General features: G+C 43.7%; 1 protein-coding gene across 2 annotated transcripts in view; it reads right to left on the bottom strand.

The window, feature by feature from the left end:
* Positions 1–27,498, bottom strand: part of GALNT17 (polypeptide N-acetylgalactosaminyltransferase 17) — a 187,867-nt gene that overhangs the window by 30,871 nt on the left and 129,498 nt on the right. For both annotated transcript variants that reach the window (XM_061605097.1, XM_061605096.1), the window contains one exon: positions 1,546–1,663. In XM_061605097.1, coding sequence (XP_061461081.1) covers positions 1,546–1,663 — 118 coding nt within the window. The remainder of the gene's footprint in view (positions 1–1,545; positions 1,664–27,498) is intronic.

Genomic DNA, 27,498 nt, shown 5'->3' with positions numbered 1-27,498 from the left:
TAATGATCTGACAGCTTCCTCATAATACCCCACATGACCTATTTCAAGGTCTGTATATTTGGAATTGCAAAGTAGGACCGCAATAACCACAGAGTGGAATGTGTTCATTTCTGATCATGACCCCATTAAAACTACGACTCAATGGAAAGTCATACATTCATACTCTACACATCACTGTGTCATAAAATCGATAACAGATCTTCATTGTTGCTTCATATGCACCTGGACAAAAAGGTGTTATCTATGAATATAATAAAATTAGATTCACTGCTGCTGGCTGGGGGGAGGAAGTATTAAAAAGCGCTGCAAGCACTACAGACGAAATAGAAAACTCATCTGCAGAATCATGTGCTATTTATGTTTTCTGCCATGTTGCTAGTACAGATGAGATATGCCTTTGTTCTCCAGGCAGTTTTCAGGCAATTAATTCTCCTTTTAACATTTCCATGTTGATCTGGCTCCAGCACTTTTGCTGATTGTCTTAAGCCATCAGTAAGGGTGGCAGAACCAATTCTAAATTTAACAAAAATTGCATTTGTTTAATCGTATAAGCAGAATTTGAAATGTTAATCTTCTGGCTATAGATTAAATTGGTTGGGTCTGATTTGACTCATAACTGGGATGGCATAAACTGAGGTCCCATCTGCACTATACATTTAATCAGTAGCATTCCCCAAAGAATCCTGGGAACTGTTGTTTGTTAAGGGTACTGAGAGTTGTGAGATCCTTATTCCCCACACAGAGGTACAATTCCCAGAATTCCCTGAGAAGAGTGATTGATGGTTAAACCACCCTGAGAATTGTAGCTCTGTGAGGGGAATAGGGGTCTCCTCACAACTCTCAGCACCCTTAACAAACATTCCCAGGATTCTTTGGGGGAAGCCATGACTCTTTAAAGTGGCATGATACTGCTTTAAATGAATAGAGCAGATGGGGCCTCTGTTATTTTCCAAGGTTAGGGGAAATAGTTCTGTTTTCAAGTTGATATGAGAATTCCCTCATTTGAAATGGTTCACCTTTGAATCAGTCTCCCAAACTAGCTTGAAATACTTTAGATTTCTAAGTCTTTACTGAGAAATTTCCTGAGAACCCAAGAGTGAAAGTTACTATTTCTTTTTGTTAAAGATCTTACAATTTCATGCAAGATGGCACAAAACACATAGGGTTGCATCCAATATAATGCTAAGTAAAGTCACTTAGTGGTATACTTGTTGCACTGGTGGAATGCTATTGCACAATGGAAAAAACAAGAACATTACCCAAATAGAGTTTTGGAACTGATTGCACAACAAGAATCAGCTGCTGCACAACAAGGATCAATTGTTATGCAAGAAGCTTCCTCTAGCACAACTGTTGCAATGTATTCCTTTGTTGTGCAACATTTAAACTCTGCCATCCACTAACACAAAGGCTCTTGTGCTAGTGGACAGAGAACATTGGATAAGGAGGATACTTCCAGATAGATGGCACAAGAGGAAGCAACAGAAGGATTTCATCATTACAGGCTCTTATCTTCCATCAGGTACTTGCAAGAATTTCACCAACCTTAATTCCAAGCTCTATGTTCTCTCCACCATAAACATCCATTCCTGGATCAAGAAGTCCGATTTCTCCAAAGAACTTCCGGTTCACCACAAAAGAACAGCCTATCATAGCTGGAGTCCTAGAAGAGAAGTCGGGAAATAAACACAACATTTTCAATTATTTTAGTGAAGCAATCCTAGAAACCTCAAATTCTTTTAAGCTAAGACCTAGTTTCTGATTCGCTGCCCAATTGGAGCATATGGTCTGTTGATTCTACCGCACAGAACCATGGAGTTGGAGGGGAGGGGGTTGAAGGTCATCAGCTCAGGAAATCCAGAGCTAGAAAATCCCCAACAGAGGGATTTGGAGATGGGTGATATTCAGTGGTAGTTCTATTCAAACACCCACTGACATTGACTAACTTAGGTTCATTAATTTTAATGGGTCTTCTATATGTAGGGTAGGACTTTGCTGAACACAACCATGCAAATTACAATAAATTAGGAGAACTGCTTAAAGTGTTATAACTACTTTAAAGTGAGATTATTATTACAACAAAAACTCTTCTATAAATCAGGCAAATCAGAGCTCTTCTTTAAGATATCAGCAAAATATTTTCCCTTACAGCCCATGACACTGAGAATCAAATAAAGTGAAGGAGATCCTCTCTTTTAGAGGGTGGTAATTGTATGTAATTTTAGCTATCTTACCCATATTATGTACAACTTCTATCTTGGACTTGTTTTTAGATGCTTTTAATCATTTTGTGTGTTTGCTGCCCTGGGCTCCTTTGAGAGGAAGGGCAGGATATAACTTTAAGAAAAAATATAAATAATTCTTATATTGTATTTTGAATTCTATGGAATAGAATGAAATGCAATATTTAGAAAGGCAATTAATAAAGCAATAAATATGCAATTAAAAATCATACAGCATTTAGCACAGTGCAATATAATTGCTACAACGGGCAGAAAAAAACCTGTTGTGATCTGCCAAGACTCTCAGCAATTTAGAAAGGGAAGAGGCACCAGAGACCATATCACAAACATAGGTTAGATAATGGAACGGACTAAGGAATTTCAGAAGGAAATCCCTCTGTGCTTTACAGATTATAGCAAAGCCTTTTATAGCAAAGCCTTTGACTGTGTAGATCATGAAAAACTACGGAATACTTTAAAAGAAATGGGGGTGCCACAGCATCTGATTGTCCTGATGTGCAACCTATACTCTGTACAAGAGGCTACAGTAAGGACAGAATATGGAGAAACCGATTGGTTCCCCATCGGACAGGGTGTGTCAGGCCCAGGATGTGACTCAGGAACCAGACCAACGATTGTAGTTAATTCGTGTTTTATTAGGGTAATGTCCAAACAAAGACTGCGTTTTCTCATGAATCAATACAGGGATACAGGTCCTGCGGCATTGGGAGAAAGTTGACAGAGCAAGGGACTTCTTCCCGCCTGTTCTTTAAGAAGGGGCCAAACGGGCGCGCAATCTTTCGCTCCTCCTTAACGGCCCCTCAGGTACTGCCTGCCTTCCCCCCCTTCTCTCCTATCTTTTCAGCTGTCTGCATGTGCGCGGTGAGGGGGGAAGCATCACCCCCTCCTCTTCTGAAGTTTCCAATTCCAGGATGGGGGATAGGGGAGGGGCTGATGGTAAACTACCTCCCTGCTTTTCGGCTGTGAGCAGCCCTCCCTCTTCCCCCTCTTGCTCTGAGCCTGAAAGAGGGGGAGGCATGAGAATGTCCAGGGAGGGCTCAGGCTCCCCATTGCTAAGCGACCTTATCACTGGCAGTTCCTCTGTTTCGTCTTCGCTCCAAAGGGGGGAAGTTCCTCCCCCTTCCCTCTGCCATCCATCCGAATACTCTTCTCCCAACTCTCCAGGATCCAGCTCCCCGGGATTGGGACCCCAGCTCTGCCTTCCGACAGGGTATGAGACAGGGGTGTATTTTATCCCCCTATTTCATTAATCTATACGCAGAACATATCATATGGAAAGTGGGATTGGACCAAGAAGAAGGAGGTGTGAAAATTGGAGGGAGAAATATCAATAATTGAAGATATGCAGACGATACCATACTACTAGCAGAAACCAGTAATGATTTGAAAAGAATAATGTGGAAAGATAAAGAGGAAAGCACAAAAGCAGGACTACAACTGAACATCAAGGAGACTAAAGTAATGACAACAGAAGATTTATGTAACTTTAAAGTTGACAATGAGGATACTGGACCATGGTCCATAACATGGACCACGAAAAAAAACACAAATAATTGGGTGTTAGATCAAACTAAACCAGAACTATCACTAGAAGTAAAATGATGAAACTGAGGTTATGATACTTTGGACACATAATGAGAAGACATGAAACACTTGAAAAGACATAATACTGAGAAAAACAGAAGGGAGTAGAAAAAGAGGAAGGCCAAACAAGAGATAGATTGATTCCATAAAGGAAACCACAGACCTGAACTTACAAGATCTGAACAGGGTGGTTTACAACAGATGCTCTTGGAGGTCACTGATTCATAGGGTCGCCATAAGTCGTAATCGACTTGGAGGCACATAACAGTAACACATCATAGGGTAAAAACAGTTTGGGAACCACTGGTCTAGAGTCTAAAAATCACCTACTACCACTGAAGAGGGGTCTCCTCTCTCCCCTCACTATACACAATGGAATTTATTTTATGCTGCAGATTTCACTAATAAGACCACGGAAATGACAAGAACTTTACAGAGACAGATGGCCCTCTCAAACTCGATTTCGAGGCACGCTGCAGTGCGTCGTGATTTGCTATTTAAGGATTCAATTTCACCTTTTTAAATTGTAGCATGATAACTACCCTAAGCTGAAACAATTAATTTCAGGATGATAATAACGTTAGAGGTGCCAGACTCTTAACAGCTCCATTACTCGTGATTACGAGCGAGAATGAAGACAACAGGAAAAGCCACTCAACTTTCAGAAAAGAAGAAACCAACAAGGGCTTTATTGCATTCATTTTCCTGATTATAGTGCTAGCCCTCCTGTCCTGATTTCTAACATTCCTTTTACTTGAAGGCAGTACGTTTACATTTACCTGTTGCAGTATGGAACTGTGGCTTTTCCACTGACATATTGGCATGTTGCACTAAATTTCATTCATGTCAGTGGGCGTGGTGTGACACAACAACAAACCCTCCCACCCTTTCTTTCTATGCTTCTGTTCCCCCATGATTCACTCTGCGGTATGCCAAAATTGTTGTTGTTGTTATGTGCCTTCAAGTTGATTATGACTTATGGTGACCCTATGAATCAGCAACCTCCAACAGCATCTGTTACAAACCACTCTGTTCAGATCTTGTAAGTTCAGGTCTGTGGCTTCCTTTATGGAATCAATCCATCTCTTGTTTGGTCTTCCTCTTCTAATACTCCCTTCTGTTTTTCCCAGCATTATTGTCTTTTCTAGTGAATCATGTCTTCTCATTATGTGTCCAAAGTATCATAACCTCAGTTTCATAATTTTAGCTTCTAGTGATAATTCTGGTTTAGCTTGTTCCAACACCCAATTATTGGTCTTTTTTGTGGCCCATGGTATGCACAAGGCTCTCCTCCAACATTACATTTCAAATGAGTTGATTTTTCTCTTATCTGCCTTTTTCACTGTCCAACTTTCACATCCATACATAGAGATCGGGAATACCATGGTCTGAATAATCATGACTTTAGTGTTCAGTGATACATCTTTGCATTTGAGGACCTTTTCTAGTTCTCTCACAGCTGCCGTCCCCAGTCATAGCCTTCTTCTGATTTCGTGACTATTGTCTCCATATTGGTTAAAGATTGTGCCAAGGTATTGATAATCCTTGACAAGCTCAATGTCCTCATACCACCCAAAAGTTTGTTATGTGCACAGTGGGGGTGTCATCCATTAAACCTGTGGGAAACGTACAATGCTAAACTTCCCTGCTATTCTGTGTTTCCAGGGTTGCAAACAGATTTTTTTTCCTGGAAACAACATGGAAATGAGCACTCTACATCTGCTGGATTCCACTAGAATTCCAGTAGTGTTTTTCACATTGTGTGAAAGATCACATAAACTGCAAAACTTAACAGGTAAAGAAGCATCAGGAAGACAGAATAAAGTGCCGTCTGAATGTAGCCAAAGCCTTTGGATGGGACTTGGTTGTGGAGGGACAGGACGCAAGAATGAGTTGGGCTTCCCATTTTAGAGAAAGGTGTAAAGTAACAACAACAACAAAAGACTATTTGGGTGTGGGAGAAGCGCCAGCCAAATGAACTTGCCCATTCATAGGATCAGATGGATAGACAGACAGACAGACAGACAGACAGATAGATAGATAGATAGATTGCTTTATTATGGTCATAGACCAGTGTAAGAATCAGAGAATCAGAGAATAGTAGATAGGGAAGATAGGGTTGCCATATTCCACTCCCACAAATCCGGGCTCCTGACCCTCCCATGGATTGCGAAAGGGAGCTCCCAGGCACACACACACCCAACTGCACAGGCCCGCAATGCCCATCTGCATGCTCAACTTACCTCTCCCTTGACATAAATGCTGGCTGCTCTATGGGTGCAACCCTGCTATCAACCAAGATGGCAGCCAAGGTTTTCATAAGGGGCTGATGCCCTGCTCCCATCTTGGTTGATGGCAGGGTTGCACCCACAGTGTGACCAGCATTATGTCAAGGGAGAGGTAGGTAGGTGGAATGTGTGTGGGTGCATGCGTGCAGCGGGGCCCAGGGCAGGCTGGTGCTGGCCCTGAGCACTGCCCACCTTGCCCTCCCCACACACCTCTCTTCTTTTCTCCTCTCCAGTCTATGCAGCTGGGCACCTGCCCAGAAGATCTGGACCACCAAATGGGCTAAGCAGGCACTATAATCTGAGTAAAACCTGGCTAACCGGGCAATATGGCAACCCTAATGGAAGGGGCCTGTAAGTCCAGCATCCAGTTTTCACAGTGGTCAATCAGATGCCCATGGGAAGCCCACAAGCAGGACCTGAGTGCAGGAGCACTCTCCCCTCCTGCAGTTTCCAGCAACTGGTATTCAGAAGCATGCTGCATCCACCAGTGGAGGCAGAACATAGCCGTCAGGGTTAGTAGTCTTATAATAGAATTCTGCAGATGATACAAAATTGGGGAGCACAGCTAATACTGTGGAAGGCAGAAACAAAATTCAAAGGGACCTTGATAGGCTGGAGCATTGGGCTGAAAACAGCAGAATGAAATTCAACAGGGATAAATGCAAAGTTCTACACTTAAAAGAAACCAAATGCACAATTATAAGATGGGAGATACATGGCTCAGCAATACGACATGCGAGAAGGATCTTGGAATTGTCATTGATTACAAGCTGAATATGAGCCAACAGTATGATGTGGCTGCAAAAAAGGCAAATGATATATTAGGCTTCATTAACAGAAGTATAGTTTCCAAATCACGTGAAGTATTAGTCCCCCTCTATTCAGCACTGGTTAGGCCTCAGCTTGAATACTGTGTCCAGTTCTGGTCTCTGCACTTCAAGAAGGATGCAGACAAACTGGAACAGGTTCAGAGGAGGGCAACAAGAATTATCAGAGGACTGGAAACAAACCCCTATGAGGACAGACTGAAAGAACTGGGCATGTTTAGCCTGGAGAAGAGAAGACTGAGGGGAGATATGACAGCACTCTTCAAGTACATGAAAGGTTGTCACACAGAGGAGGGCCGGGATCTCTTCTCAATCGTCCCAGAGTGCAGGACACAGAATAATGGGGACAAGTTGCAGGAAGCCAGATTTCGATTGAACATCAGGAAAAAACTTCCTAACTGTTAGAGCCATACGACAATGGAACCAATTACCTAGAGGGGTAGTGGGCTCTCCAACACTGGAGGCCTTCAAGAGGCAGCTGGACAGCCATCTGTTGGGAATGCTTTTATTTGGATTCCTGCATTGAGCAGGGGGTTGGACTTGATGGCCTTATAGGCCCCTTCCAACTCTACTATTCTATGGTTCTATAAGTCACAGAAATGTAGACTTGGAAGGAGCCTATAAGGCCACTGAGTCCAACCCGCTGCTCAATGCAGGAATCCAAGTTAAAGCATTCCCAATAGGTGGCTGTTCAGCTGCCTCTTGAAGGTCTCCAGCACTGGAGAGCCCACCACCTCCCTAGGTCATTGGTTCCACTGTCATACTAATTCATTCATTACCTTTCACATATATGTTTGAAGGCAATTTACAGTGATAAAAAAAGAAAATTATTTTTAAATGGTACAAAACCCAACAGAAAATAGGCTTAGAAAAGCAATACAAAATGAACACCAAAGGCAGAGACCTTTTTATCCAGCTGAAAAAGCTTGTTGAAACAAAAAAAATGTCTTCAATTGTTTCCAGAAAGTACAAATAGTGGGTGCCTATCTTATCTCAAGAGGGATGCTGTTCCACAGAAGAGGTGCAGCCACACTGAAAGCCCCTTTATGGAGAAGCTTTCCTGCAGAACAGTGACCTGCTGAATATATAAGGGATAAGCCAGTCTCCAAGTAACATGGTCCTGAGCCTTCTATCAGAACCTTAGTACCAAAAGCACTGCTGTTCCTCCACATAGGGATGGGCAAATCTGCCAGTTTTGGTTTCTCTCTGTTTCCCATTTTTCCAATCTTAAATTCAGTTCTCCGCACTTCTTTAGAAAATGGCCCTCATGAAAATTTAGCAGCATTTGAGTGCAAATTTCTCCTAACATATACACGTTGGATGCAACATTGCAGAACAAAGCAATTTCCCCAAATACAAGGCATCTGCGTATGCTATTTTCATGAAGGTATGCCTTGTTATGCACACTATACCTAGTGTACGTATTTTTGTACGCATTGCTTGGCTGGAGAACTGCACTTGCCAAATCTGGAGAAGGGTGAATTTCGAAGGATGGCTGTGTATTTTAAGTTGTGTATTATTTCAGAAGAGCCAGTGTGGCATAGTGGTTAGAGTGTTGAACTACAACCTGGGAGACCAGGGTTCGAATCCCCACACAGCCACAAAGCTCACAGAGTGACCTTGGGCCAGTCACTGCCTCTCAGCCTCAGAGGGAGGCAATGGTAAACCTCCTCTGAATACCGTTTACCATGAAAACCCTCTTCATAGGGTCCCCATAAGTCAGAATTGATTATTTCAGAAAGTGGAAATTGGGTGGGCTCGCCTTTAAATGAGGAGTGGATCTAATTTTTGTACACATTCACAGGGCCTGAACAGAAAGACCAAACCTCGCTCTGTTCCTTTCTCTGCAAATTTCACACTGTGTCCATTCTATTTGCTCAGTAAAGTGTTGTTAGGACGTTTTTCTCTGGACTCCATCAGCTTTATTTAAGTGACTTTGCTAACACCAGTTACTATGTATTTATTTATTGGGTTTTTTAGTCGCCCATCTGGCTGGCTAACCAGTCACTCTGGGTGAAATACAAAATAAGCTCAGTTCAGTTCATTTATTTACTGTTTGGCCGTAGGCCTTAACAGAGGATTCAAACAATAAAGGACGGACTAATTCATACAAATACATTAAAAAGACATTAAAAATACAGTTAAATTAACCCAAAAATCAACGGTCAACATTAAAAACCTATATATATCTATCCAACTTGCACAGGATTAGCTTGGAATTTCGCTTGGAGTTTCATAGATGCAAGAGCAAATAGAGCCACCTGATGTGTGATCCTTGGATCCATATCCGACAAAAGGAAACCAATGGGAGATGCTAACTGCTCTGGGGCCCGTGTCAAAAACTCATCCAAAAATTTGGCCCGGGGGTGATTGTAAAGGGGGCATTTCAACAAGTAGTGGGGAAGATCTTCCACCTCAGGGGCCCCACAAATGCATAATCTCTGGGCCCGGGGAATCCCTTTATACCGGCCGACCAGATACGCAGTAGGCATTGTCTGGAACCTTAAAAAAGTGAAAGCATGTCGCAATTTCACTGATGTAAGTTGGTCCAAGTACTTTGCTTTGCGGTGATCAAGTTTGAAAGAACCATACCACTTACAAAATTTAGAATTTATTATTGCTAGCCTGTCTAACCGGGCGCTGTGATTGAAAATGGCCTCCTTAAGGCAAAACTTATTGGAGGGGTCTACTAGGACAAGATGATCAATGTGGTATAGTTGGCAGATCCTTGTCAACTGTGCAGACCAGAACTTGTCCGATAAGGCTTTTTCAGCACTTATTTTTAAGGTAGGTCTTGAAGAAGTTTGTGTGCCAACCTTCCAATAGTTTAATAGGGCAAGATGGATCCGGGCTCTAATGGAGGGAAGACCTACCTCTGCGCGTAACATCGCTGCTGGGGTGGATGAGGGTAAGAACAAAAGTTTTTTCAAAAATTTGTTCTGGACTATCTCTAACTGATCTAATAATGGGTTCTCCCAGCCCCAAATCGGGGCTCCATATAGTATCATGGCTAATATCTTGCTTAATATTTTCAGTGCAGGTGTGGCTAGATTACCCCCTGCCGAGCGGTAGAAATTGAGTAATGATCAGCTGGATCTGAAAGCGGCTAACTTCGTGGACTCAATATGCTTCCTCCATGAGAGAGAGTCAGTGAAATAAATTTCACACTATGTCCATTCTATTTGCTCAGTAAAGTGTTGTTAGGACATTTTTCTCTGGACTCCCTCAGCTTTATTTAAGTGACTTTGCTAACACCAGTTACTATGTATTTATTTATTGGGGTTTTTAGCCGCCCATCTGGCTGGCTAACCAGTCACTCTGGGCGAAGTACAAAATAAGCAAAATAGCACAAAATGACACATCAATACAATAACATTAAAATCTAAAAGCAATGATGTTAAAATCTAGCCCACCCCAAAGGCCTGCCTGAAGAGCCAGGTCTTCACGGCCCGGTGGAAACTCATTGTAGAGGGGGCCTGGCGGAGATCATTTGGAAGGGAGTTCCACGGGGTGGGGACTACAATTGAAAAAGCCCTTTCTCTAGTCCTCACCATTCTAGCTGTTTTGACTGGTGGGATAGAGAGAAGGTCTTTTGAGGCTGATCTTGTTGAGCGGCATCCCTGATGATGCTGGAGCCACTCCTTCAGATAGGCTGGGTTACTACCAATCGAAAGTCTAAACACAATCCCAGAATAGTCCAGCTGAGCTACACAAAAGGCCTGGTCAAAGGCAATCCTTTAATACTCCTATTTTACAGATGAGGAACATCGAGGATGAGATATAAATAATTTGGGCATGGCAAGAAATGGCAGCTAATTCTTTTAACTGCATTTTGACTTTTGGTTATTGAACTTTTGGGCATAGTTTTCTAGTCACAATCATATAAAGAAACACACAAGATTAGCAGCTGACCAAACCTATACTTCTAAGGAACCAAAACAAAACCTCACATGGGTCACATTCACACATTTCAAGCACGTGACTTCCCCCAAAGACTCCTGGGAAATGTCAATTACCCCGCACAGAGCTGCATTTCCCAGCACCCTTAACAAACTATGATGTGGATAGGGAAGGATCTGTCAATATTGATTTCTCTCAGATTCTCATTTTTTCCAGTTCAGTTCTACATTTCCACATCAGTTTGCAAAAAGGTTTTTTAAAAGTCCTCATGAAAATTCATCAGGCAAAATCTCTGTTCCTTTCTCCACAAACTCTAGACTGTCATTCAGTTTTCTTAGTAAAATGTTGTTAGGACTTTTCTCTACAGCCCCCATCTGCATTATTTAAGTGACTTTGCTAACAGTACCTACCTACCTAGGCTATAATTCTCTCACTACTGACTGGTAGGCTATTATATTACTTTTTTACATTTTCATTTTACTTTTCACAATATTTATTTTTTTAAAAATGCAAACTTTAAAGCTGGCTAGAATAGAAGGAGCTATGATGTCTCCAGATTCCATGCACCTATGTGGGGAAAAAAGGTTATAGCTATTCTGGTTTCCCAATGCAAGTCAATGGGAAGACTCAAGCTTCAGTTTCCTGAATATTGCTTCAGATTCAGGGTCTGAGGCAACACTCTGCCCCCCCCACGTGCTGAAGCAATCTGAACAGAACAACAGCCCAATCTGAAGCACCAAATTGGGCCCCGAAGTGGGGGGGGGGGTTCACACAGCCATAGTTTATTATTATTGTTTATTTGCAAATTTAACAAAAAGGGGGGAAAGGGGAAAGGGTTATTGAAAAAAACTGGAGCAAAGAAAAGGAAAATAATATATAATAATAAACCATCAGCTCACATTAAGGATGCTATAATCATCACAGCATCCATCTTAACTTAGTATAAGCCCTCCAGATGTCCAAACAGGCATTCACATGAAATTGATGTCTAGAAGAAACATATACAAATGTAGCCAGGGCAGTGAGGTCCATAGACCACTGTATAATGGACAGTGAGTGTTTATCCTTCCAAGTTCGAAGTATACATCTCTTAGCAATTATAAGGGCTCGCAAAATCCACTCTTGTTCTCCTGCCATTAATTCCCACATTACAAGAATATAATTTGAAAGTACATGAGCATCTGAAAATGTCCAGCAGTCCTAGTTAATGCTGTTTCCCAGTATGCAAATGCACACTGGGCGCATGCATTCTCATTGCTCTGCTCCAATAACTGGGCTTAATTATCTGTTTCAAATGGACTTTTCTTCCTACTCTCACTAATGGTTTAGGTATCTGAAAAACAAATTAGAAACACGAGAGATCACATAAGCATCTCTCCCAGCCTCAATTCTGCAAGAGTTTAACAAGCCTTTAGATGTGCGATTCCTAACCCTCCCCCAGACCATTTGAAAATTCCCGAGGTTCTTGGCCGACTACTTAAGGATTTTTCTGCAATTGTAATGGGCTGTGCTAGATGCGGTGTGATTTTTGTCTTTTTTTATAGCTTCTTTGGTTTCTCCATTGCATTTTATTGCATTACAATTTGAAAATGCAACATATGAAACAAAAGAAGCCATAAAATACAATTAAAAGTCAATAGGAATCTTGTAGGTAGACATGTCGCTGACTACCAGCATGAAGCTCACAGACCATTGGTAGTCCATGGACTACAGTTTGAGAACCCCTGCTTAATTTGTTTTTTTTAAAAATGAAACATAGCTCGAGGAAGCTTATTCTCGCTGCTGAAACTCTCTCTTTTTAAGCCAGTCAGCTTTTCAGGCTTAGTACTCACTCTAAAGTGGTGTTGGTGTATTTACTAGTACTGGGAGAGTTCAGAAATTGAACTCTCCCTCTTTTTCTGCTGCCGGCTGAGAATGAGATCCTTGTTAATGCCTTCTCCCACAACAAAAGACATCCCTAGGAGCCAATCAGCATGAAAGAGGAGAGTGTTAGCTACTGAAAAGAGCCTTCTCAGTGGCTGACTCACCTCCTTTCACTCTGATTGGCTCCAATCAGCAGAAAAGGACAAAGAAGCATGTTAGAAGACTCTTCTCGGTGGCTAACACACTCCCTTTTCATGCTGATTGGCTCATTGGATGCTGGAGACATAGGGACCCTGCTGGGACCCTGCTCCCAAAAAGGTAAGGGGTCTAAGACCCCAAGACCCTGCATGACTACACCACTGCTCTAGGAGTCAGTCTCCAAATGGAACAGGAAGCGGCGGTGGCTGTGCCCATTAGAACTAACAGAGCAGAAGGTAGGGGAGCCCAGACAGTAGGTGGCGCCACAGCCAGTGACAGGCAGAGCCAACTAATTCCAGTTTTGTCTCCACCCTGTAGAGTTCTACAAGGGGCATTGCTGAGACTGAGGAGGAGGAAGCTGACGGCCAGGGCCACCCCTTGGACTGGTTGTTAAGGAGGAAGGTAGGGAGGTGGGGGTTGGATGAGGGCAAACTGAGGTTGGTGAGCATTGCCCTATTTGCCTGCATTGATCAGCCTCCACAGAGGAGACGAAAGAGCGTGGCTTTGAGATTTGTGGAGAAAGTGTTTTTTAAAAAATGTTGCTTGACATTTCATGTGGTAGGGCAATGTCTCAAGAGACCTTGTGGGCCAGCCTCTACTGACATGGGATCATTTCTTTGTAGCAAATGCACTGCTTTTACCATAGAAATTGATTTGCAAGGACCACACCATGCTCAATGGTAACTTCAAAACCGTTGTTTTCCATTCACAGATGTAAGCGTTCCTCTGGGAAAGATTAGTGTCACTGTTACCTTGTGGCCCCACTCTCTAATTTTACATCGTTACTCCTTCCTGTTGCACAGTTACTGGGCATGTGCAAATATTTTTTACCTCAGCAGTATTTCCACTCCCTCCTGCCTCCCCTCTTATCAAAGTTTGGTGATTGAAAAGAAGTGGGGGGTCATCTCCCCCCCTTCTTTGCTGCCCCTTGCTTTTTCTGTTAATTTTTCCCTGTTGGAAAAACAAATCAATATAATATCGATATTTTTAAAATATATATATCAATATTTTCTGAAAACATCCTTACCGATATTGATATTTTCTGGAAATATTTTCTGAAAATATCAATACCAAATACTGATATTTTCTCAAAATATATTTTGGACGTGACTTTTTTAAAAAAAATCCACTTTTGATTTTTTAGGAAACAAAAGGAGTGAAGGAAGTTTACTCGGGGAGAAAGGGAGGAAAGAAGGGAGGGTGGCAGCAAACTGTGAAGCGGGGAGGACAGAGCAGTCGGAAGTTGCTGGATAAACCACCAGAAACAAAATGCAATTCCTGGGAGAGTTAGTGGGCGGAGAAAGGAGAACAGCTGAAAGTGACAAGTCACCCTACCACTAAAAACCATCAATGGAAACAGTCTTCAAGGATGTGTGGAGTGGATATTGTTCTAAACTTTTCATATTGTCAGCAGATTGGGTTAGTATGGATTGACAGCGGGAAAACTGTGTGATAGTTTCTGTTTGCCAGTAACATCATGTGAACCATGAAAATTAAAAGGGGATGTGAGTAGCACCAAACACACACTAAACCACCGTGTAGATGAGCCCATAGTGTATCCTCTGGTGGGGCCCCACCTATCTCATTGAGACCTGCTTGGTTTACTCACCTGCAGTGGCAGTTTCCCAAACCACAGCCAGGTGGATGGGTCTAGTCACACTTTACATTTCCTGCAATATCCACATTAGTGGTGTTGTGGGAAATGAAAGGGCTGACTCAAACCAGTAGGCTGTCGCTGCTCTGAATGCCAGGGCAGCAAAATAAGTAAGGGAAGCTGGGCAGACAACAGCAGTAGGTCCTGCCAAGGCCTTGACAGACGCCCAAGGATGGCGGAGACTGATATTAGCCCTGCTGGTGTCAGACACATCCCCCCCCTTGTAAATCCCCTACTTTCCCAAGGTTCAGAGAGCAAATTAATGCTAATTTCCCTACAGGTAATGAAGCCGGAGAAATGTTGTCTGCCTGTCTGTGTGCTTTCGGAATAGCTGAGTATTTCAATATACTTGCAAAGAAATAATTCAAGTGTTGAAAAAATATACCGCAGACAACAGAAGGAATACATTCCCCTCTTCAAGCAGCTGAATGCTGAGATTCAGGGAACAGATAATTTAGAAGTGAGAAGTTATCCAGGTTTCTTCTTGGGTATAAATCTTGGCTAGCTGCAAACAGTTTGAATAGGACAAGTGGAAAAGGGTCAAATGTATCAGGTGAAAGATGGCAGAAGCCTGCTGGGATCAGCTGAGTTACAAAGCGCTCAGCGGGGAGACCTGCAGCACCAGCCAATCGCTGCAGGCTTGTTTGTCACCAACAATCAGCCGATCGGCACTAACAGCAAACCTGCCTTGCCATGGCTAACAAGCACTTTAAGCCTCCCAGTTGTAGGGCTGTGCATCAGATTCAGCTGAAGCCCAAACCAAATTTAATGAACCGAGTTGGGTGGAGACAGCCCCAGATCGACCTGGGTTGGGTTTGGCCACCCAGAGTGATCTGGGGCTGTCAGGGGACAGTGTGTCTAGTGGGAAGAAAGGCAGGCAGCCTTTGCTGTGCCAGGATATTCCCTGCAGGGAATAAACTGGGGAATCAGACCTCAGCGGGATTGCACCTCCCCACCTATCTTTGCCCATTAAGCAAGCACCAAGCATGTGCCTTTTCTCCGCAGCAGAGTCCAGGGCGTGTATGTTGAGCCTACCACTATTCCACATCCCCTTCGTGCTTAAAATTGCCCAGACGCCTCTTGATGCCTTTCAGGTGGGACACAGTGGAACCATACTCTTTGCCCACTGTTCCTTCCATTGTGCCTCTCAGACACTCGGGTACCTCCTTCTCCCCACCACCCAGAGCAGGCAACGTGATGGGGAAGCAGACCCCTGCAGGATTGAGCTCTAGGCTCACCATGAGCATAGAGGGGGATTCAAATCCTGCTGGTTGCTCCCAGGGCCAGCGCCAGAGGGTGGCCAGGTCGGGCCCTCGCCAAGGGCCCCTGAACAGCCCCTCCTTAGGGTTCCTGACCCTGCCACAGATCATAGAGAGGGAGCTCCCAGGCACACCTCCTACTATTGTGCAGCACCAGCCTGTATGCCCCACCTATCTTTCCTTTGAAGTAAATGCTGGCCACGCTGTGGGCACATGCCTGCCATCAACCAAGATGGTGGCCAAGGCTTCCCTAAGCAGCTGATGCCCCTGCCTCCATCTTGGTTGATGGCAGGCATGAGGTCACAGCATGGCCAGCATTCACTTCAAGGGAAAGGTAGGTGGAGTGTGTGGGTGGGTGCCAGGGCCTGGGGCAGGCTGGTGCCCAAGGGCCCCAGCATGCCTGGTGCCAGCCCTGGTTGCTCCTTTGCTTACAAAGCAGGCCCCAGCAGGGCTGAACCCTCCTGCTTGCATTGTGGTCAGGAGGGGAGAAGGACACAGAGTCTCATTTTGCCCCCCTCCCAACCATATGTTTAACAAGGCTTTTAAAAAACCCTAATTAAACATTAGCCCCAACCCGTGAATTGATTCAGGGACATATCCGAATGAGGTGTTCTTTGGATCATCCAGATCACACAGGGGTGTGTGACAGCCATGTTTCCCCGTGCCTTGCACCTGAGGTCACATACATGATCAGGTGTGGGGAAAGTGGGTGGTTTGGGGGAAATGGCCTTGGAGGATGGGTGCCAGGCCTAATCTAGCCCACAGGCTAGATCTTTGATCTAGGTCTTAAGACTGAGGCCCTGTTGTCATCCCCTTTCACTAAAGTTGAGGGAGAAATTTGATTCAGTTCACATTTAAAGATGACCCTGCCTAATCTGCACTTACCATAACGATGTGTGACCTAAGACACAATGATCCTCTGAAATCCGCATGATAAAGTTCTCCAATCAAATAATCTGTACAAAAATGCATACACTAATGGAAAGTGTTCATTAAAGTGCACATTAGTGAAAAGATGCAGAGATGCACTATAGGTGGGGAAATGGCTTGCAAAAATGTATATATGAGGCAAAATTGCACAAAAAAGTGTATTTAAGCAGGAATACACACTTTTGTTGGAAAATATGCTGACAAATTTTCAGGAGGGCTTTAAATGAAAATATTGCAAACATGGAAATGTAAAGAACCAGATTTAAAGTGAGAAAAATGACAAACTGAAAATGATAGATCTGGCCATTCTTAAGCTGTCATCATGTCATAAATTTTAAAATTAAGAAGAAAAGGAATTAGGTGTCCAGGTGGGGTGGTGCACCCACCCAGGGCTGGCGCCAAAGGGTGGCCAGGTCAGGCCCTGGCCGAGGGCCCCTGCAGCCCAGAGGGGCTCCTGAAGGGCCCCTCCTTAGGGTGTGGGGGTAGCGCTCTCCTTCTGTGATCCTCGGTAGGGTCCCAGCCCCCCCCAGACTGTGCAGCCCCATGGCACTCACAAACTCCACCTACCTCTCCTCCTTTTCTATTAATGCCCTGTGTGCTGCACGCACAGCTGCCTTCAACCAAGATAGCAGCAGAGGCTTCTCTAAGAGGCTGATGCCCCTACCATCATCTTGACTGAAGGCAGGCATGTGCGTACACACAGCGTAGCACACGTGCATGCCATCAACAAAGATGGTGGCAGGGTATCAGCCCCTTAGAGAAACCTCCACCATCATCTTGGTTGACGACAGCAATGTGCACACCCAGCACGCAGTACATTCACAGTAAGAGAGGAGGTAGGTGGAGAGGTCCCGCATGGTCGGGGGGGAACAAGGGGCCCAATCATGCCTGGCGCCACCCTGCACTCACTGGCCCCATCCTCTTTTTGGCTCTGCCTGTATGGTTGCTCTTAACACTGCTTGGAATTAGGGAGCCTGGAATCAAATCTTGATTCCGAATGACAGTGTTCTACTTCTCAACACAGAATAACGACGTTTTAACACAGAATAACAATCCCCACAGATCAAAGAGATGAATGAATGCATCTTTAACTTCTTTCCAGGGCGATGGTGGTGGTGGAGCAGATTAAACATTTTGCAAAAGCATCAGCCATGTGTGGCCATTTGCCTTTCTGGTGACGCAGCTTTTGTCTTTTCCACCATGATGCAGCTCAGAATTTTTTTGCCGTGCATCGAACATAAGCAGCACCCGATCCCTTTGATGTGGCGGATTATGCAGTTGGCCTTGGCTATGCTTCTGCAGACTGCAGACCTTAAAACAGCTCAAATGCACACACACACAAAAAAAGAAGAAGAAAGAAAAAGAAAGAAAAAAAGAAATCCAAGCAGGAGTATCATGTGTGTGCACACTGTAGATCTTTGAAATCCTGTTAAAGGGGAAGTTGTTTCATCTTCAGAAGGTTGCCCTTTTATCTTTGGAATCTAAGAATTCTGTATTGAATTAGGACTTCTTCAAAACCAGATGAAGGATTTAGTCCGGGGGGGGGAGATCAAGAGAAGTTCTCAGGCAATTTAAAACTCATCCCTCTTGTTCTCTCTCACACACAGACTTCTCCAAATCTGTGTATGTATGTGTGGGGGCTGTAGCTGCAATGCAATATGTTTCTTTCATGCAAATGGATTTGACAAAGATTATTGTGGTATATATGTGGGGAAATGGATTGCATAGGCTAAGCAGAGACAGCTGGAAAGTAGGGGCTTCATGCAGATTTTGCAGAGGGCAAGGGCCGGAGCTCAGTGGGTAGAGCATCTGCCTTGCTTGTTCATTTGATAAGAAATGCTGAGATTTTCAGAATACTGATGCACAAGCTATGGAACACCATGGCTTTTGATTCTATTGACCATGGTATCCTTCTGAGCCAACTTGGTGAGATGGGTATCACTGTTTTACAGTGCTTCCAATCCTACCTCCAGGGTCTTTTTTAGAGAATAGCATTGGATGATTGTCTTTCGCCACCCCGCCACCCCTGGAAATTGTTCAGTGGGGTGCCCCAGGGTACCATCTTGTTCCTGATGATGTTTAACATCTATCTGAAGCCCTTGGGAGTGGTCATCAGGAAGTTTGTGGCAAGGTGTCAGCAGTGCAATGATACCCAGCTCTATTTCTCTGTGAAGTGGGAGAGGCCGTGCAAGCCCTGGACCAGTGCCTGGACTTGCTGGTGGGTTGAATGAGAGCCAATAAACTGACTCTGAATCCTAGCAAGACAGAGGCGCTATGGGTTGGTGGTTTCCAAGTCGGGATAATTGGTCAGTTGCCTGCTTTGGATGGGGTCATACTCCCTCTGAAAGATCAGGTTCATAATCTGGAGGTGCTCCTGAATCCATCTTTGTCTCTAGAGGCCCAGGTGACCTCAGTGGCTAGGAGTGCCTTTTACCAGCTTTGGCCGGTAAGACAGCTGTGGCTGTTTCTGGACCGGGATAGCCTGACCACTGTTGTCCATGCTCTGGTGAACTCCAACTCTTGCAATGTGCTCTATGTAGAGCTGCCCTTGAGGTTGGTCTGGAAGCTGCAGCTGGTGCAAAATGTGGTGGTGCAACTGCTCACTGGGGCAGGATATCACCAACATGTTGCCCAGATGCTGAAAGAATTGCACTAGCTGTCCATTCACTACTGGGCCAAGTTCAAAGTTCTGGTTTTAGTGTACAAAGCCCTATCCAGCTTGGGACCAGGTTACCTGAAAGATTGTCTTACCCTTTATATACCCACTTGATCACTATGCTGTCCAGGTGAGGGCCTCCTGCAGATACCATCTTATTAGGAGGTCCGTTCTGCACGACACAGGAAGCGGCCCTTTAGTGTAGTGGCACCTATCCTTTGGAATTCCCTCCCCTTAAATATTAGACAGGCGCCCTCTTTCAACAAGCCTTTTAAGTAGAGACCTTATCCCAGTCTGCGGCTGTGCTAGAACTAGGGTTGCCAGGTTCATGGCCTGAGACTGATCCTGTATCTTTAGGAGAAGAGAAAGTCAGCCAAGTGCAGGTGTTCTTGCAACACTGTAATGAGAAAAATCACAAGGTGGAATTCTTCTATCCCCCTGCACAACATTTAAAGATACAGAAGACCTCTTAGAGGCCGGGCCTGGCAACCAAGAAGACAATTCCACCTTGCATTTTTTCTCATTACAGTGTTGCAAGAACACCTGCACTTGGCTGACTTTCTCTTCTCCTAAAGATACAGGATCAGTCTCAGGCCATGAACCTGGCAACCCTAGCTGGAACTGCTTTTTAATAAGCTTTTTTTTTTTAAAAAAAAGATGTTTTTAAAGGTGTTTTGTTTTAATATGGTTTTTAAAAGGTGTTTTGCTTTAATATAAAGTCTGTTTTTAGGATGTTTTAGAGTGTTTTTAGTGTTTTGTTTGCCGCCCTGGGATCTTTCTAGGAGGAAGGTTGGGATATAATTTTAACAAATAAATAAATAATAAATAAATGGCCCAGCAACTAGGAACCAAGCAAACTGGAGCAGCCATGTGGTGCAATGATTGATCTGAACTGTACCCTATTCTGAAGTATTTCCTCATTGCAGAAATTGCCAACTGGTTGGCAACAAGAAATATCTGGCCCTAGCCCAGATTTTCTTGGATATTTGTCACTACTACACAGAGAGTCCCTTCTGTGTCACACCAAGCAATTGCTTGCAGAAATGTTTACATTAGTCAAAACTGCATGTGTTTAGTAGGGGAAATTTGCACTAAAACGCTACAGAATTTTCAGAAGGATTTTTTTTCAAAAAAAAATGCAAATTGCTGTTGAAATATGGAGAACTGAATTTAAGATTGGAAAAGGGAGAACTGAGAAAGCCAAAGTGTATTCTTCCATCACTACTGACACGTGACGAAAACAAACATGGCTGCAACTATTGCATCAAATTTGGTCTTCAGTTTTAAATGAAAGTTCTTCACTATTCACAACAGTAACCTCTCCTTTATCACTAAATTACAAATTCCAGGCCTCAGCTGAGGTTTAAACTGAGCCCTTGGTGCCAATCCCCACTACACTACTAAGCCTACTTCAGAGAAAGAGAGAGGGAGAGGTCTCAGCTATGTCAAGAGAAATAGATGGCCTTTCCAGCATCTGTTCTCTATGTTGTAAGAAGCCCAAGTCTTCTTAAGCTTGGTACAGGCTATTACCAATCTCCATGACTCCCTATACAAAAGCCCAGGGGATCTAATTTTGAAGCAATGAAAAAAATATATTTTTAAAAAATATATATGGTCACAAAAACTGTGCCTCATCCATTATACATGGTGAATGGGCTGTGCTTCTCTGCATTCATTACAGCAATCCACCCATGCCCGTTCCACAAAGAGTATATCATTCGTCAGCCCAGAAGGTGCAACATTTATTTGTACTGTAACTCAGGAGCTGATACCAGAAAGCCCAGTTTTAATATGCAGTGTTGTTACTGCTAGCGTGTTTGTGTATGCAGGGGTGTAGGTCTTTTTCTGACTATAAGGCAGCGGGATTGCAGGAGAGCTGGAAATTGCTGCTGCATGCTTGTGGGCTCATTTAGGCTCCCCAAACCTTGTGTGTTTAGGGCTTCTTCCCAATTAGCACTTTAATTGACATCTAGCTGACCCCAGTTCCTTACTGGTACTCTGCAACTGCATTGCACACAAGCCCGTTTTAAGGACCAGAATTAACCCTGGCAAATCTCATCGGTTATTTTCTCTCTTTTTTATTTTCTTTCATTTATTTCAGGAAGTGTGATTTTTAAAATCTACACAACACTCCATCGCTACATTCAGACATAAGCAGTGGCTCAGTCTGTGTGATGGGAACAAGCCTAGCCTGCCCCCTTCTCTTGTGTGTGCCCTCTGCCTCCTCTCCTCTTCGAGAGCAGCTGCAAGGAGTTTTCACTTCTGATTGCAGTTTAATCTTGCATCCAAATCCTAAGGGATGCTTAATCTCAGTAATTGTATTTGCTGAAACAAGTCAGCTTCATAAACCGATGGTTTCAATCATGAAATGGAAATGGACTGCCTTCAAGTCGATCCCGACTTCCCGACTTATGGTGATCTTATGAACAGGGTTTTCATGGTAAGTGGTATTCAGAGGTGGTTTACCATTGCCTTCCTCTGAGGCTGAGAGGAAGTGACTGGTCCAAGGTCACCCAGTGAGCTTCATGGCTGTGTGGGGATTCGAACCCTGGTCTCCCAGGTTGTAGTCCAACACCTTAACCACTACACCACACGGCTTCTCTGGTTTCAATCATAGCACAGTTAAAATCAAGCATCGTTTCTAAGGCTCACATGACACGGACAAGTCAAAGCAGAAGTGAAAACCCTCTTAAATCCACCTTGCGGCATGCTAGAACTCAGAGACATCCAATGAAGCTGAATGTTGTAAGATTCAGGACAGACAAAAGCAAGTCCTTTGCACAGCGGCAATCATAGTGAAATGATGTAATTTGCTCCCACAAGGGGCAGCGATGGCCACCAACTTGGAAGGCTTTAAAAGAGGATTAGATAAATGAATGGAAGATAAAGGCTATCAAGAGAGTCAGTGTGGTGTAGTGGTTACAACCTGGGAGACCTGGGTTCGAATCCCCACACAACCATGAAGCTCACTGGGTGACCTTGGGCCAGTCACTGCCTCTCAACCTCAGAGGAAGGCAATGGTAAAACCACCTCTGAATACTGCTTACCATACGACAATGGAACCAATGACCTAGAGAGACAGTGGGCTCTCCAACACTGGAGGCATTCAAGAGGCAGCTGGACAGCCACCTGTTGGGAATGCTTTGATTTGGATTCCTGCACTGAGCACCTTGGTTGCCAGGCCCAGCCTCCAAGAGGTCTTCTGTATCTTTAAAAGTTGTGCAGGGGGAAAGGAGAATTCCACCTTGTGGTTTTTCCCATTACAGTGTTGCAAAAACACCTGCACTTGGCTGACTTTCTCTTCTCCTAAAGACACAGGATCAGTCTCAGGCCATGAACCTGGCAACCCTAGTGCAGGAGCATTCACCCCCCAATCTGTGATTCCAAGCCACTGGCATTCTGCCTCTGACAGTGGAGGTTGAACACAGCCATCAGGACTAGTAGCCACTGATAGCTTTATCTTCCATTAATACATCTAATCCTCTCTTAAAAACCATCCGATTTGGTGGTCATTACTGCTTCTTGTAGGAGCAAATTCCATACTCTGACTATGCACCATGTGAAGAAGACCTTTCTTTCCTCTGTCCCCGAGTTCTAGCGTTATGAGACAGGGAGAAAAACTTCTCTGCCCACTTTCTCCTACCTATGCATTTTCTCTAAACTAAAAAGCCCCAAAGGTCGTAACTAAGGATGGGGTTTGCTATTGGATTATATTCATTTTTCAATTCGTCAAATGGGCTGCACGTTTCATTTTGCCATAAATCGTGTTCTGCTAGTTATCGCGATTCCTGGCTCTCCTTTTTCCCCGTTATTTTTTTCCTGAAAAATTACATAATCTTTTCCCTTATCCCTTATGCTGCTGTATAATTTATATAATGTATACAGCAGCCGCTGATTACAAAAATAATTTCGTAAATCATTATGTAATTCTCAGTGCAGATTTTTTTTTTTAAATGTACGGCGCCACTGACAGCCATAGACACACAAAGAATGGGAGCCTGTTTGACAATGAGGCGAATTTGAGGATTATCCCAAAATTCGATACCAAATCCGATTTTGCAAATATTCTACACCATTTCTAGTTGTAACCTTTCCTCATAGGGGAGTTGCTCCATCCAGATGGAGCCAGCAGTGGCTATTTATTTATTTATTTCATTCCATTTCTATACTGCCCCTAGCCTATGGCTCTCTGGGCGGTTCACAGCAAGGAATAAAATACAATACAGTAAAAAGAAATCAGATAAAATCCCTAAAACAGACAGCTAAAGCATTTAACAACTTGATATAAAATTAACTTAACATTAAGCAATTAAAATGCCTGGGAGAATAAAAAGGTTTTAACCTGGCGCCGAAAAGATAGAAGAGTAGGCGCCAGGTGCACCTCATCGGGGAGACTGTTCCACAATTTGGGGGCCACTACTGAAAAGGCCCTAGATCTAGTAACAGCCCTCCGAGCTTCCCTATGGGACGGGACTCGGAGGAGGGCCTTAGATGTTGAACGTAGTGAGCGGGTAGGTTCATAGCGGGAGAGGTGTTCCGCAAGGTATTGTGGTCCCGCACCGTGTAAGGCTTTATAAGTCAAAACTAGCACTTTGAATCTGGCCCGGAAACAAATAGGTAGCCAGTGCAAACGCGCCGGAACAGGTGTTATATGTGCGGACCATCTGGTCCTCGTCAGCAGTCTGGCTGCTGCGTTTTGCACTAGCTGTAGTTTCCAAATTGTCTTCAAAGGCAGCCCCACGTAGAGTGCATTGCAGTAGTCCAATCTCGAGGTTACCAGAGCATGGACGACTGAGGCAAGGTCAACATTATCCAGATAGGGTTGAGAAGGCACCCACCAACAGCGTCTCAGTCTTGTCAGGATTGAGCTTCAGTTTGTTAGCTCTCATCCAGTCCATTATCGCGGCCAGGCAATGGTTCAGCACATTAACAGCCTCACCTGAAGAAGATGAAAAGGAGAAATAGAGTTGCGTGTCATCAGCATACTGGTGACAACACACTCCAAAGCTCCTGATGACCGCACCCAGCGGCTTCACATAGATGTTAAAGAGCATAGGGGACAGGACATCTGCTCCAATGAGTCACTTCCCCTGTTTTTGCCTTTGGGGGGATACTTTTCTCCCTCTCGTGCCAATTTTGATGACTGATAGAGTGCTGCATCCAATGCTAAACCTACTCAGAACAGACCCATTGAAAACAATATGACTAACTCAGGCCCATTCATTTCTATGGTCTCCTGAGTAGAACTTAGTTACATACAGTCTGTAAGTTTTACAAGTTTATAATCAATACATACAATGGGCAGAGGAAAGCTATCAGAAATGAATTAAAGCTCCTTTAAAGCAGCAGCATAAGTTTATCCTTGCACCAAAGAAACCAATATTGGAGCATACAGAAAGAGATTCCAGAAGTGGCATCATAAGCACATCAGAAGAGCCTGGATGATGGCTCAGACAGTGGCCCACCTAGTCCAGCATCTTGTTCTCACAGTGGCCAACCAGATGCCCCAATGGGAAGCCAACAGCAGGACCTGAGCGCAAGAGCACTCTCCCCTCCTGCGGTTTCTGGCAACTGGTATTCAGAAGCATACTGCCTCTGACGGTGGAGACAGAGCATAGGTAACATAGCTAGTAGCCATTGACCGAATTGGACCAGAGAATAATTTAGCTGTATGGTTGTGAAATGGTGGGGTATCAGTTATATTACTTATTTATAACTTATATGAATGATGCGGTATTGTGATTTTGCTGCTTAACCCTTTGGAACGTGACATGATTTTTAAAAAGTAATTGTTGACATATTAATTAAATTTATACACTGAATTGTGTATGGGGGAGTTGTCAGTGATCTTTGGTATGAGAATCAGGGAGTTATGAGACTGGACCTATTTTTTCTGTGAAATGCTGATGGAGGGGGTGCTATTGCAAAATCATAACTGTTTCTGGTGTGTTAATCCTGCAAAACATTTATGCTTCTTTAAAAAAAACACTATAAAACAACAACAAAAGTAGAATTACAATCTGCTTTCCAGCAACCTCTTGCAGCAGGTTCTTGTCAAGTCAACTTAATCCTAACAGATTCTTTCCCAATAAAACCTTGCTAGTGGCATTACATATGTAGATTTCTTCAGGTGTAAGAGACTGAAATGCTTCAGTTTACATCAGCTTCTCAAGATCATCTTTAATGAGTTACCACATTTTAGCTCAGAATACAACTTTCCTTGGGCTTGTCTGCCTGTGAAAATCCATCTGCTTTAAAGAAAAGAAAATATTCATATACTGCTTGATCTTATTCTTTCTGACACGCAGCATACTGGTCAGAATTAAATTTGGGGCAGTATTATTTTAAATGAGGAACAAACCAGAAGATAAAAGATGACAGAAGAGCCCTCTCTCTATTTTTTGGGGGGAGGGAATTAACCAGTCCCAGACAATATGCTTAATCATGGGGTACAAGAAACTCAAAAGATCAGATCTGCTTGAATCCAGGTTGAAACAAGCTCCTAGTGATCATTGGCTGAGGTGCTGTGATGTCATGGAATGCTCAAAGGTTAAGAAGACGTCTTCCCTGAGGTTCCCTACTTCACATTAAACTCCTGATAATTTCTAACCCAGTGAGAGATAGCTCTGGGACCACTAATTATTGCAATTGTTAATTTTAAAAAAAAGACTATTAATGAATTTAAAATGTATGTTTGGTTTTCAAAAAAGCCAGCCTTCTAGACTTTATAGAAACAGCAAAATAATTTAAACATAGCCCACATCTCATGGGTAGGTTAAAAGTTTCTCCATTGGGGGTGGAAAAGAGGACCAGAGCCAGCGGGTGGCCAGGTGGGGCATGAGCTGAGGGCCCTAGCCGCTCCTGAGGGGTCCCTGCCTAGATCTGCAGGATGGGTCTGGGAGGGTGTAAACTGTGCTGCAAATCATGCCCCGCATAGCAACACTGATTGTGGAGTGGGTGCTCCCCCATCCTCCCAGACAACACACACGGCTTCTGCGAGCTTCTCTGTTGTTACATCAGCACATGCACATACTGTCTCTTCTTATGATCTTATGACTGGGCATGCATAGGATTATGCCTTTGGAAACCTATGCCTATCTTCAGGCCAAGAATCCCTGCCCCCAACACATGTGAACACACCCAGGTAAAATGAACTCAAGTTTACAAGATCTGCAGTACTAGAAATGTCACCCCACTCATCAGCTAAGGCCAGAAAGCAGGGGCAGAGGGTTGTGGAAATTTGTTGGGGTAACCCCCCCCCAGATATGCCATATCACATTTCAGTACAGCTCTTCTGCTAAAATGGAAAATCTGCTTTTGTTCAGACCTCTGTCATAAATTCCCAACTTGTCCCAAAAATCTCACCAGGAACAGAGGTGGATGAAGGTTTTACCACGCGCACCCTTAAGATGAATGGGAGTTCAGCTGTGTACCCCTTTTAAGGTGAGCACCGATGTACCTCCAGCCCCTTCTATAATAATTCTAGAATTGTCTTTTTAAAAACATCTCTCTTTTTTGGCTCTTTCACTCCATTTGTTCATGTGTATGATTTTAAAAAATGGCTCAGAAACAGCAAAGCCTTCCCAAGATCAGCTGGAACAATCTCTTTGAGGCTAGCATCCATTTGAACCAACCATCTGCTTTCCTAGTCTTGTTGTCATGTTCCAGGGGACATGCAATATTGACTGGAATCTGGCTCTTGCACATAGTCTTGCACACATGAAATATGAACCTTCTTTTCCAGACAGTTCAATGCAGAGGTATAGTTAGGATGAAAAAAGCCCAGAGAATAGAAGTTGAAATTGCTTCCTTTACTACACTTATGACTAGACAGCACATGAAAAGGAAATGTAGCCAAGTTCATCCGTAAGAAAAAGAAAAACAAACATCCCCAAATCATCACAATTGCATAGCAAGCTTTAACCTGCATATTTCTTCTAAGGTTTGGTACAGATCTGGGTTACAAACCAGACTGTAACCTCTTTGGGCTTCCAATTGATATAGGCCTTGGAGATGGGAGCCTCCAAATAATAATTCACTAATAGCTAACAAAATCTTGCAGTTTAAGAACGTACCTATAGCCAACAGATATTTCT

This window comes from Rhineura floridana, chromosome 21, assembly GCF_030035675.1.
Source record: "Rhineura floridana isolate rRhiFlo1 chromosome 21, rRhiFlo1.hap2, whole genome shotgun sequence".
Lineage (NCBI taxonomy): Eukaryota > Metazoa > Chordata > Lepidosauria > Squamata > Rhineuridae > Rhineura > Rhineura floridana.
The sequence above is the reverse complement of the archived record's forward strand: the minus strand, read 5'-3'. Positions and strand labels throughout refer to the sequence as shown.